Source organism: Trachymyrmex cornetzi, unplaced genomic scaffold, assembly GCF_001594075.2.
Source record: "Trachymyrmex cornetzi isolate Tcor2-1 unplaced genomic scaffold, Tcor1.1 scaffold394, whole genome shotgun sequence".
NCBI classification, from domain to species: domain Eukaryota; kingdom Metazoa; phylum Arthropoda; class Insecta; order Hymenoptera; family Formicidae; genus Trachymyrmex; species Trachymyrmex cornetzi.
Genome location: NW_017298683.1, coordinates 110202 through 122114, shown reverse-complemented (window position 1 = coordinate 122114; position 11913 = coordinate 110202). Strand labels below are relative to the sequence as shown.

Here is an 11913-nt window from a genome sequence, read left to right as displayed (position 1 = left end):
TTGTGAGTTGAAAATCTTTGTCAAATGTCAGAACAAGGAAATGGCGTCAATGACGCGGTCTGACGGCAACTACATTGACAGCTATGGCCATCTATATATTGGTAAATTCCGGTTTCATATTTACATACCTAGTATAATATGTATGTAGTAATTATTATATGTACGTTATAAAAATTGTAATAAATTAAATTGTAATGATTAATTATATGCACCTTATAAATTGTATTATTATAATTATACAATTTATAAGGTACATATAATTAATCATACATATCGTACATATCTATAGATATGTACATACGTTATAAATAGTAATGAACAATATATTTATATTTTTTGACCGTATATTTGAGAAATTCAATTAATACTAGAATGTAACTGCCTATTACGGTCGGAGCTGGATCTTCGTTGCTTTAAATAATTCAATCTTGAATTACTAATATATACTATATATGTACTTGCATATATATCATATTGTAGTCTTTTTCAAACTGCGCCTCAAACTAAGGCCTCGGTAGTCTAATGACTCAGGACGCTCGTACGGTTTACAAGAGATTCGGGTTCAAGTCCCGACCAAGGTAATATTTTTATTAATAAATTAATAAATTTATTAATAGTTTTTATAGATTAACATCTTTATAATATATGATGCTTGATGGTAGCATCAAATTATTAAAATTGCTTGTCAATTTAATTCGCGATTACTAGAGTAGTTTTAATTGCGTTTATTTAGTCCGGAAAAACAATTCGGCGCGCAGTTTGAAAAAGACTACAATATGGTATATATGCAAGTACATATATAGTATATATTAGTAATTCAAGATTGAATTATTTAAAGCAACGAAGATCCAGCTCCGACCGTAATAGGCAGTTACATTCTAGTATTAAAATAGTAATAAGTTGTAATAATTAATTAAATCTTTAAATTTAATAAGATTAATCTCTAATTTTAATAAGAAAAAGATTCAAGGTTATTACAAGTTTAATTCCAGTTGAAAAAAAATTATTTTTATACTCAACATCTTTATAAAAATGGACATCGCTTAAGAAGAACACAAGCATGATGCCATTACAGATCTCTTTATGTTAATTTCTGTACTTCTGTAATGCTTCCAAGGCTTTTTACGACTACTACGAGATTTTAACTTTTGACTCAACATCTTTATAAGAATGGACATCGCTTACAAGAACACAAGCATAATGCCATTATTGATAGATTTTTAGATTATATGGAAGGACTAACTAGAATGACTAAATCTTTGCAAGCATTTCAGTAAGTATTGCGTATTTACATCAGGTTTTACATATATTAAGTTATTGAAATTTTATATGATTTGCAGTTTGTAATATTTTAATATTTAAACTTGATTTAACATTGAGAATAAGACCCGATCGGTGTCGAAACGTTTGTTGTAATTTTATATTTATAATTTTTTAAAGTATACTTTCTTTGTTGTGGATCTCCGGCTCGTAGCCCTTCATATTATTTTTGTTATTTATTATTATCGAGCCTTATTGTTATTTATATTTTTTTAGTATATTTTTAAATATTTTTACGTAATTTTTAAATTAAAAATTAAACTTTTATTAAATATTAATTTACGTATGAAAAACATTCTGTTTATCAATTTGTTTATTTTATTCAGATTATCGCTGCTGTGACATATAACTATGACAACCTCTTTACAATAAAATAGTTGTGCAATTGAATGGCTGCAACATCGTCTTTAAAGCCCAAAATTATTGTCCTATTTTTGCTGTTACAACTTTGTCAGAATGTCATAATGATGTTATGGCAGTAACTGTCATAGACAAAAATGTTGCTATTTAAACTGGAACAATGTTATCGCAGATGTTTTAAAGTTTCATGTGTAACTTGGGACATTTCTACATTAATCATGAAATATCCTAGTTAAGCAAATTGTTGTATTTATAACATTATAAATATTGTAATGATAAAAAATAATATTTTTAGTGACATTTACTAAAAATTTGGTTTTCACTAATTGTAAAGTAATAAAAAAAACATCTTTTAATAATATATAAACCTAAATTAAGTTCTACTCGACACTGTACTACAATTAATACCAAGATGTGTAATGCAATATGATAATTTCTAATTTAAAAATAGTGTTCCGACCAAAAAGCTTTAAAAACAATGTTATATCACAAAAAGATACGAAACTAAACTACTTATCAAGATATAAAACTAACGATAGAACAATTAAATACACTCATGTAAGACTATATAAAATTATGTGTTATAATAGCATAACAAAGAATCAAATAAAGAATCATAAAATAAAAACCGATCTAAAAAAAATTAAATAAATATAACTTGTTGAACACAAATTTAAAAAAAACATTTTCTCATTTCTGTTTCTTCAGACTTTGAGATGATTCTTCCATAGACTCCAGCCATAATTGAAGTTCTTTGGTAGGCTCTGGCCTGCGTATTTCCGGCTCGATCTCGGCAATTATTTCCTCTACCGGAACCTTCAATCCAGTTACAGTTTGTCTGCTTAATACAACGGCGCGAATAAAATTGTCCGTAAGACTGATAAACTGGTTTTCTATATAAAAGTGTTTATCTTCCCAATAAATGAGCTGCAATAATGCAAATTGGATCGACTTGATTATCGCGCGTAAAAATGAAAAATAAAAAGAAGAAGCAAAATGTATTGATCGTACCTTTGTCGTGACCTTGTACGGTGTAAAGATAGGAATCGCACGGCGATATCGTATAGTGGATGCACCTTGAACAGCTCCGCCGCCTCTTTTTGAGATAGCGCCGTAAATTCCTGATCTGTCATAGAAATAAAAACGCGCAAAATCCAACTCGCGTAAATATCGCGCATTATTCATGTGCTTCAAAACCAAGTCAACATCCTGAGTGGTGCAAATTCCTAAAACAAGAGAAATCCATTTGCTATTATATTATCATAACAGAGCAGACTAAATTTTCTTATAACCGAAGAGCTTCTCAGGTTTGATTCCCGACCGGGAAAAAATGTTATATACTATATGAACATATTTTATATTATATAATTGTATATAAAATATGTCAATTTTTTACATAATTATATATAATTTTATATAATTATGTATAATTTTATATAATTATGTATAATTATATGTATATGAAACATTTTTTCCCGGCGAAATTGTATACTGTACTTGTATACACATGTCTATATCTTGTATAAGTATTTATTGTTTGAATATTTTTATTTTTAATAGTTATTTACATTTATTAAACTTAAATAAATTTTACCTTTAGTAAAAAATTCTCCTAACATTCTGAAAAATTTTTCATATTTTATGCAGATGTCTGAAAGAAAAATACCTTAAATTTTTTCAGATTTTATAAGCTTTCTAGAAAAATTGTAGAAGGAGAAATGTTGGAAATCTTATAAATCTCTTTCAGAATCTATTTTATAAAGAATTATATAGAAAAAACTTATACCTTCAGCATTTCTGAAAAGCGTCCGTATAAAAGACTTAAGAAATTTTTTTTAATAGAATTATACAAAAATTCTAAAATTTATATTTATAAACATTCTAAAAAATTATATGAAAATTCTACAAAAAAATTATCTCCAGAGGAAAGAAGTTTCATAAAAAAGTAAACTCATGGAGTTAGCAACAATTATCACAAGAAACAATCTATGTGTAACTATTAAAAGTCTCTCTAAAAATGAATACGATGTTCCACAGAGTGAAGAAATACGCCAATGTACTGCGGCACTATTCTATACAGTTATTTACCGACCTACATAATGTAACTAAATACGTTCACATGATAATGGAGCTGAATACATTTGGAAACATAAAAATATTATACATCAACGTCATAAATAAGTGTGCACCAATTATAGTAAATATGTTATGCAATATATTATGAACATTTGGTTCGTCGAACAAAACTGCCCGGTAAAAAATGTTTTATGCATGAATATGTATAAATATTAAAAAATTTTTTATGTATAATTCTATATAAAATTATGCATAATTATGTATGAGCAGGTTTTTTTACATTTCTCCAAACTTGATTTTTTCTAAAACAAATAGTGCACTGAGAGAAAAATGTTTGGTATTTGTAACTATAATTACATATCACTATAATTATGATTATTACTGCTATAATAATAGTAACAGTAACTATGTATATAGATCTACCAACAAATGTATATAGTTGGCAACCTAAAATGACTATAATTATAGTTGTTATATACTATATTATATACTATGTTATATACTATAATAAAATTATAGTTACTTGAATCATTTTTATGGTAATTTCAACTGTTTTATGGTTATAACAACTATAATTATAGTCATTTTAGGTTGCCAACTATATACATTTGTTGGTAGAACTATATACATAGTTACTGTTACTATTATTATAGCAGTAATAATCATAATTATAGTGATATGTAATTATAGTTACAAATACCAAACATTTTTCTCTCAATGTAAGAAAATTACTTTTTTAATTATTTTTAATATTTTCACGTCAGTATTATTATTTCTATTACACTAATAAGTAATTTTACAAAAAAAAGGGATGTATGGGCATATTTCATATATAATTATATATGTTTATGAATATTTATGCGTGTTTATGTATGTTTATACATATTCATGCATGACAAATTTTTTACCGGCTGCGTACGTACCAAAGGTTGAGAATAAAATTTTTAGATATTTTGCAATAAAAATATGTACAAAATTTTGTATATATTTTTACTGCAGAATTATACTTGCATTTTTAGATATGTTGCAATAAAAATATGTACAAAATTTTGTGCTTTAAGACATGCAAAATATCTAAAAATGTAAATTTTATTCTCAACTTCTGATGCAGATATATAATAACAATATTATGATTTTGCACACTTATATCTCGCTTTATGTACACTAAAAATTATTTTATTTTTCATAATTTTATTTCCTATCATGCTTATATTGATAACATCACAAATTTAGTCATTTTCTACTTGCGCAACATTGTGTTTTTCCACTTATGTTATCACTTTTCAATGTCTTTGCAATTAAAATGCTTCATCTAATAAGACACACAAACTAATTCATTGTACACATTTCATACAAGCAAATTAATAGGACAATTTATTAAATGCATGATGTAATTGTGATCTAATGTAAGAATTTACCATAAATTGTTATCGTATCGAAGAGTTTCTTCTTCTTCTCGAAAAGTCTACCCCAAAGAATGGTGAGAATAATTCTCATAAAGTAATTTACGTCAAATAGAATGTAGAGGATGGCGATCATCGCCACGCAACAAGAACACAACATTGTCAGTTTTCTATTGGCGTATCTCTCGCTATCTGAACGACTGCACAAAAATAACCTCGACTCGATGTACACCTTCTCACGGTCGACGGAAGACTGATCACTATGACTCTCTGACTTGTCCGCGATCTGCGAAAAACCGGTTTCACAAGCGTTAAAGAAAGACGCTTTAATATTCTGTTATGCTAATTGACCGAAATTACAGCCGAAATTGAAATTGCAAATTGAAATTGCAAATTGCAAATTTTTAAATAAATACACAGATTTTGTTATAATAGAACCTCACGCATAAATGTCACGTTTATTGTGTTGAAAGAAAAATTATATTAATCACTTGGTATAGATAAATCACTTTGTATAAATAATTTAAATTTGTTTTTCCTTTGTTTATTTGAAATTTAAATATATCTTTTAACGTACGTAAAGTCAATTCTGACAAACGAGAAAATTTTTTATATATTTTTCCTCTTACAACTTAAATTTTTATACCGTATTTTACTGACTAATCGTAAATCTTAAATAAATCAAGATCGAATTGAGAAATTAAAAGTAAAATTTAACAATCCTTTATTTTTTTATAAAATTTTGTTAAATTTTATCAAACATTAGATAAGATACAACAGAGGAAATTAACAGCTATATAGAAATAAAATGGACTACTATTAGTGTTAATAAATCAGTGACCTTGTTAATCAGCGAATTATTTATGCTTACGTATGCGCATATCCTATCAGTTACAAAACGAAGTCTGCAGTCGTTATGTATAAGCAAAGAGCAAAGTAAAATATCATGGCTTCTTCAGAAAAAAGAAGTTATTACAAAATGACGTGTTCATAGTTTAATAGATAGATATATTTCTTCCAATGTGTGAAGGCACCTAATATACTAGTTAAATACACAGGCATCCATTGTTACAATAAATGTAAATATTTAGTATGTTGTATTTAATGTTAATATTTGTTATTTCCCTGCCGTATTCACAATCATGGTTATGTAGAAAAAAATTTTAATGCGTAACATGTAACAATGTATTTAATCAGCTATAATTGCTAATAGCATGTTAAAAGAGAGTATTCTATATTTTTATATACAATAGTAACTATACAATAGTATATTTTTATATACAATAGTAATTCATCTCAGTGATAAATTAATGCACATAAAAAATCCAGAGATGGACGCGTTATTTACCATTCCTGGAAAAATATACCTTGCTTCTAATTTTGAGGTATTCTTCTCTTATCACTTAATGTAAAAATATTAAATGTGTACAGTTACACAATTTTCTTAATGTGCACTATATGCCAAATTTCAATTAATACTTCGGCATTTTAACATAATATCTTACATTAATTTTTTACGCTCAGACATAAATTATCCCAGGGGATGATCCCGATTGATCACGGCTCGATTGGACACCACCAATCACAGCGACCGGTGCTTAGGAGCTTTGTAGTCTCAAGCGCTGTGAGTGGCTCGTGTCCAATTGAGCCGTGTCCAATTGGGTGCCACCCTTATCCCAGCTATGAACGTTAAATATTCCATGAAAGATTCGTAAAAAACTCCTAAAATCCTAAAAAGAACATTCCAAGAGTATCCCGAAATATCCCGAAATATTTACGGAATGTAAAAACAATATTCAAATACTAACTAAAAATTTCATTTACATATATATACAACCGATCGGATTGGTTCTATTTATGGATCCATAAATTAGAACCAGTCGCTAGATGAGTAGGCTGTATTCCGAAACCCATAAAAAAAAGTGTTGTAAATTTTCTGTGACCTGCTGTACATATACCATTATTTTAGAAATTCCGGTCGTCCCTAACCCACCTTTTAAACAAAATTTTATTATGAAGAACGTGTTTCATGTGCTTTTACCTTGAAGACTAATTTTGGGGATCATTTTACAAGCGAAATACTGCGTTTCTTATATTCTCTCCCAAGACAATTCGTATTTACGAGTAAATGCTCTCTGTCGCGGTCCTCTGTTGGTGAAGTATTCCTTATGGGCTGTGTATTCCTTATAAAGCTGTATTCATACAATATTCTAAACATTTCATTAACATTTACACATTCCGTGACGATTCTTTTATTGTTTCAGAACATTCTGCACATTGGGAATACGAAGCGAACTTTCTATGAATATTTAGCGTTAGTTGGGAAATATTATACAGCCTTATTGGAAAATATTAGACATCATAACTAACCATTATTTAAAGTTAGAATTTAATTGTTTTTAATTAATTTTAATTAATTTTTATGGCATTTGCTATAAATTATCCTTTGTTTTAAGTATCCTTTAAATTTATATATAATATCAATAATCAGTAAATAACAATGTAGATAGAAATCTAGATAAAAAAATGTAGGTGTCTAATATTTTTTATCAAAGCTGTATAATTATAAATACGAAAATAACAAAAAATTATTACATTTAAAAAAAATTTTTTTAGAATTTACTTATAATCATTTTCTTTTTTGAAGAATTTAATCAATCTATGTTTCAATAGAAAGAGGAAGAAACAATCGCTTACTGCAATTATATTAATTATTCTTATCCTCGATTACAGAATACCAAACTTATAATAGGTCATTATTAATCATTTATTTTGTCATAAGGCCGCGCTTAGTTTCCGCTTCTCAAAGACAATTAAACACACAAGTAGCGAGAATCTTTAACCGATCTTGTTACGGAATTTCCCCCAGAACAACATCCATCATCCGGACAATTAAGGATAAAGATTGCATTCCGCATATTCCGCTTGTTACACAGTCGTAGTTGTATATATCGGTGCTAAACCGCCGCAGGACGTTGCGGCGTCCGTATATCAGCAACGCGTCGTTATCGTTATCGGTTCCTGTCTCAACATCGCTGATGATATTTCGTTACTTTCCATCCATCTGCTCACTTCGGGTGGCATCTCTGGTCGCACAGGAGATACCTAATGGCACATTATACCATTTAACTTATAGAGATAAGAAAAAATAATCTGTCGCTGCTTTATTATATTAATTATTCTTATTCTCAATTACGAAATATCAGGCTTATAGAGTATTATTAATCATTAACTTTATTATAAAGGCATGCTAAATTTCCTATTTTCAAAGACAATTAAACATGCAAGTACGAGCTTATGACACACAGTAAGTTTGTTAAAAAATAATAACAAATTATTTTTGAATTATTTGCAAAATTATTTGCAATTATTTAAAAAAATTTGAATTTATCCAAAATTTCTTGATATATTGAGATAAATCGCTCTGCAGTTAATTTTAAAATTCTTGCTTTGGAGGCATTCCACGTCAAACCGGGCATCTTCGAAACATCATTTCTAATTTTTTCTTAAATTTACTGACATATTCTATAGATAAAAATATGAGACACGTATTTCGCGAAAAAAATTTGGGAAGTTATTCACTCTTGTAAGTTGCATAAATGCATAAAAAACATCGCTCATGCGAACATTCAAATTATTATATCATCGAAGCTATTAGTCGTACAAAAAAAATGCAAGAGATAAATTTTAAAGAGCTTAAATTGTTTTATAGATGGATTATTTTTAATTTATCATTTTTATATAAATAAATTTTTCATCTGTTTACAATTTTTATTAACATTTCTTATATTCGACTTACCAATTAAAAAATTTTGTAAAAATATCATGATATTCTTATTTCAATTATAGTAACCCTAAAAATTACAAAATGGAACTCGAATGGAACGTATAGTTAAAAAATTCTGTTGTGTGACGGCGTGGTATACGTATGCTTTCCGTATACGTATTGTTTTAATTTTGGAAGAATTTTTTTAATTTTTTTTTAGTCAGGGGTAGTTTTCCGCGTATAAGGATACCTTCCGACGCATGTATTCAATCGGGGTGTTTCTTATTTGTTGTCTGGCATATAGAGCTCTGCGCAAAAGGAAAAATGGACTAAACCATTTTGAAAAAATCGCTCCAAGAAATTCCAATTAACTTCAAAATCAGCTATTATAGAACAATTTAAGATTTATTATCATTAAAATCGGTCTCTTGCATTTTTTTATGTGACTAATGGTTTCAATGATATAATAATTTGAATGTCGCATGAGTGATGTTTTTTATGAATGTTTGCAATTTACAAGCGTGAATAACTTCACAAAAAAGTTCTCAAATTTTTTTCGCAAAACACGTGTCTCATATTTTTATCCGTAGAATATGTCAGCAAATTTGAAAACAAATTAAAAATGATGTTTCAAAGGTGCCCAACGTGAAATGCCTCTTTGTTATTTATTATATAAATTATTGAATTAAATACCATTTCAGTTCTGTCAACCTATGTGTGACTTAATCTCAATGACTGAGGAACTTAATTATGTAATTCGTATTGATATTGCTGAGAGAACTCCAAAGTAAATCAAAATGTTTAATCTTCAATCTGCATCAAGTTTTGAAAAAAGACATTTTCGATTTTGTAATGTTATAAAAAAGTAAGTTATAACATCATAACTTATACTCTTATAAACGCGTCATACTCTAGCTCTATATTCATTTTGGCTTATTACAAAAGTATCAATAAACTGTAGTACGTACAACTTTTTCGTTAATAAAATATATGTCAAGATATCACTTTTAATGTCTTCTTTACTTTCTTTGTATTACAAAATGAGTTTGAAGTTCCTTTTTTCTTTCTTCTCAAAATTATACACATGAGAAACCCAACTTTTATTCTAATTATTAAAATATAGACTATAAGAGTTGTTTTCAAAGTTTTTGTAAGCACGTGCAATCTACTTTAGGATTTTATAATGAATTGGTCACATACATATAATAAAATTTATTTGGTGCATTTATAAAAGGTATATGAGAAAAATTCGCCCTATCTTCTTAATTTTCAAAAAACAAATCTTTTTGACTACACAAAAGTAACGTGTATTACGACTTTTTGAATATAAGACATGAAGAACAGAGTCAACATCGAAATACAAAGTAAGTCTTATCAATATTACCGAAACCTTATTGACCAATGTAAGTCTTCATTTCGTATCATTATCAACATATACGTTTTCTATTGTAATAAACAGTCTTGACAGCAATCGTTTAAAATTCTTGCAGCGTTCTCCAAATATACAGGGTGTATATTTTACCCGTAAGTTTTATTCTCTCTCTCTCTCTCTCTCTCTCTCTCTCTCTCTCTCTCTCTCTCTCTCTCTCTCTCGCTTTTGTGTAGCTATAGAGCGGACTAAACTGAATCGAAAAGTCCTCTACCATTTTGCAATTTTTGCAATAGTTAACAAGATATTAATTACTAAAAATTACTAAATATTAGTCTTGAATAATTTTTTACTCAAATACTATCAACTTTACAGAAAAACTGCAAGAGACAAAAATCATTTATTTTCTTCTCATAATATTCTGAAAATTTTTTCAGAATCGGCCAAAACTTACGGGGCACCCTGTATAATCGCAATTAATTCCTACCTGCATTACACCTGCTTCGATATTTCCATTCTGTTTCACCCTACGATTCAATAGGGCGCCAATAACAGTATCGGCGCTACAATTAAGAAGTCTTTGCCTGCAAATCGCGATTGCCCTTATAAAACCATCGCTCGGCGTGATAAAGCGATGCTCCATGAAAAAACTCCTCTCATCCCAATAAATGATCTAAGAAAAAAAAGTTACATTATTTAAGATTGCGTATTTGATCGGTCTATTCTTTTTAACTAACTTCTTGCATGATTTACCTTTTCTTTTTTTCTCTAATGTAGAAAGGAACAAAAGGAAGGTCAAATCATATAAAAAATTCAGATAAAAAGAACACACAACATAAAAAAGCGAGATATAAGACGTCTTAAAGATGCGCGAAAGACGTCTCAGGATATTAAAAAGAAAAATAGATATCTTAAAGGCATCTTTAAGACATCTTATGTCGGAAGGATCCCGTTTGCCTACAATCCCGATTGCACACACCACTCATATCAGCTGGTGCCTAGTAATTTTTTACTGCTTTACCAATGAGAATATTTTAAATTAGCCAATTAGCGATGCATGTGTGCAACATGCAATGTGTGCAATCGGAGCCTTCTCCTTATGTCGTGATTTTGTTGTTTGGATATAAGCTAAAACAATTTTTTTTACAAGACTAATATAATTCGTCGAATTCACCAATTTTTTAACTCCGCATTACATAGTCTTCATTTCACAAGAAGAAACACTGTTTTTGTGCACTAGAGTGTTAAAGTATCAGTTAATTAATAATTAAATCGGAACACAATCATTACTATAGTAATCTTAGCCCGTATAATACGGGCTTTTGGGACTTCCGTTTCCGGTGTGTTGTGAGAAGGTGGACGATAACTAGTGGGCAGAGCAAAAAGTGAAAGTGAAGAGAGAGAGAGAGGTATGAGAGAGCGGTAGTGAGCAGTGGTGAGAAAGGGAGTGGAGGGAAGGGTGTGAGAGTGTGGGGGTAGTGGAGGAAAAGGGTTGGGGCAGGGAAAAAGAGAGAAAAGAAAGGGATTGAGGTTGTGACATACTTGGTAGGACAGAGCGCGTGGAGCGAGGGGAGAGGTAGAGGGATCTGGAGGCGGATGGTGGGAGCAAGTGCGTTCGG

The 11913-nt window shown here is 29.1% G+C and overlaps 2 protein-coding genes across 2 annotated transcripts; both read right to left on the bottom strand.

Annotated features, from left to right (window-relative positions):
* Positions 1-2318: 2318 nt before the first annotated feature.
* Positions 2319-5417, bottom strand: LOC108764133 (protein THEM6). Its single transcript, XM_018512203.1, has 3 exons — positions 5175-5417; positions 2692-2906; positions 2319-2607 (listed from the first exon to the last, which is right to left on the bottom strand). The coding sequence occupies exons 1-3, from the start codon at positions 5317-5319 to the stop codon at positions 2371-2373; spliced, it is 597 nt and encodes a 198-aa protein (XP_018367705.1). The 5' UTR covers positions 5320-5417; the 3' UTR covers positions 2319-2370.
* A 2490-nt stretch (positions 5418-7907) lies between these two features.
* Positions 7908-11040, bottom strand: LOC108764130 (protein THEM6-like). The gene is made up of 3 exons (XM_018512197.1): positions 11032-11040; positions 10782-10967; positions 7908-8264 (listed from the first exon to the last, which is right to left on the bottom strand). Exons 1-3 carry the CDS (start codon positions 11038-11040, stop codon positions 8151-8153), a joined length of 309 nt encoding a protein of 102 aa, XP_018367699.1. The 3' UTR covers positions 7908-8150.
* Positions 11041-11913: the final 873 nt, after the last annotated feature.

Excerpts from the sequence above, each read along its gene's own strand:
- LOC108764130 (XM_018512197.1), bottom strand. Across the intron at positions 8,265-10,781 it reads TCGAAGCAGGTGTAATGCAG|GTATCTCCTGTGCGACCAGA; the intron begins GTAGGAATTAAT and ends ATGTGCCATTAG.
- LOC108764133 (XM_018512203.1), bottom strand. The coding sequence starts at position 5,319 with ATGTTGTGTTCTTGTTGCGTGGCGATGATCGCCATCCTCTACATTCTA. Across the intron at positions 2,907-5,174 it reads CGATACGATAACAATTTATG|GAATTTGCACCACTCAGGAT; the intron begins GTAAATTCTTAC and ends CTCTTGTTTTAG. Across the intron at positions 2,608-2,691 it reads CGTACAAGGTCACGACAAAG|CTCATTTATTGGGAAGATAA; the intron begins GTACGATCAATA and ends GCATTATTGCAG.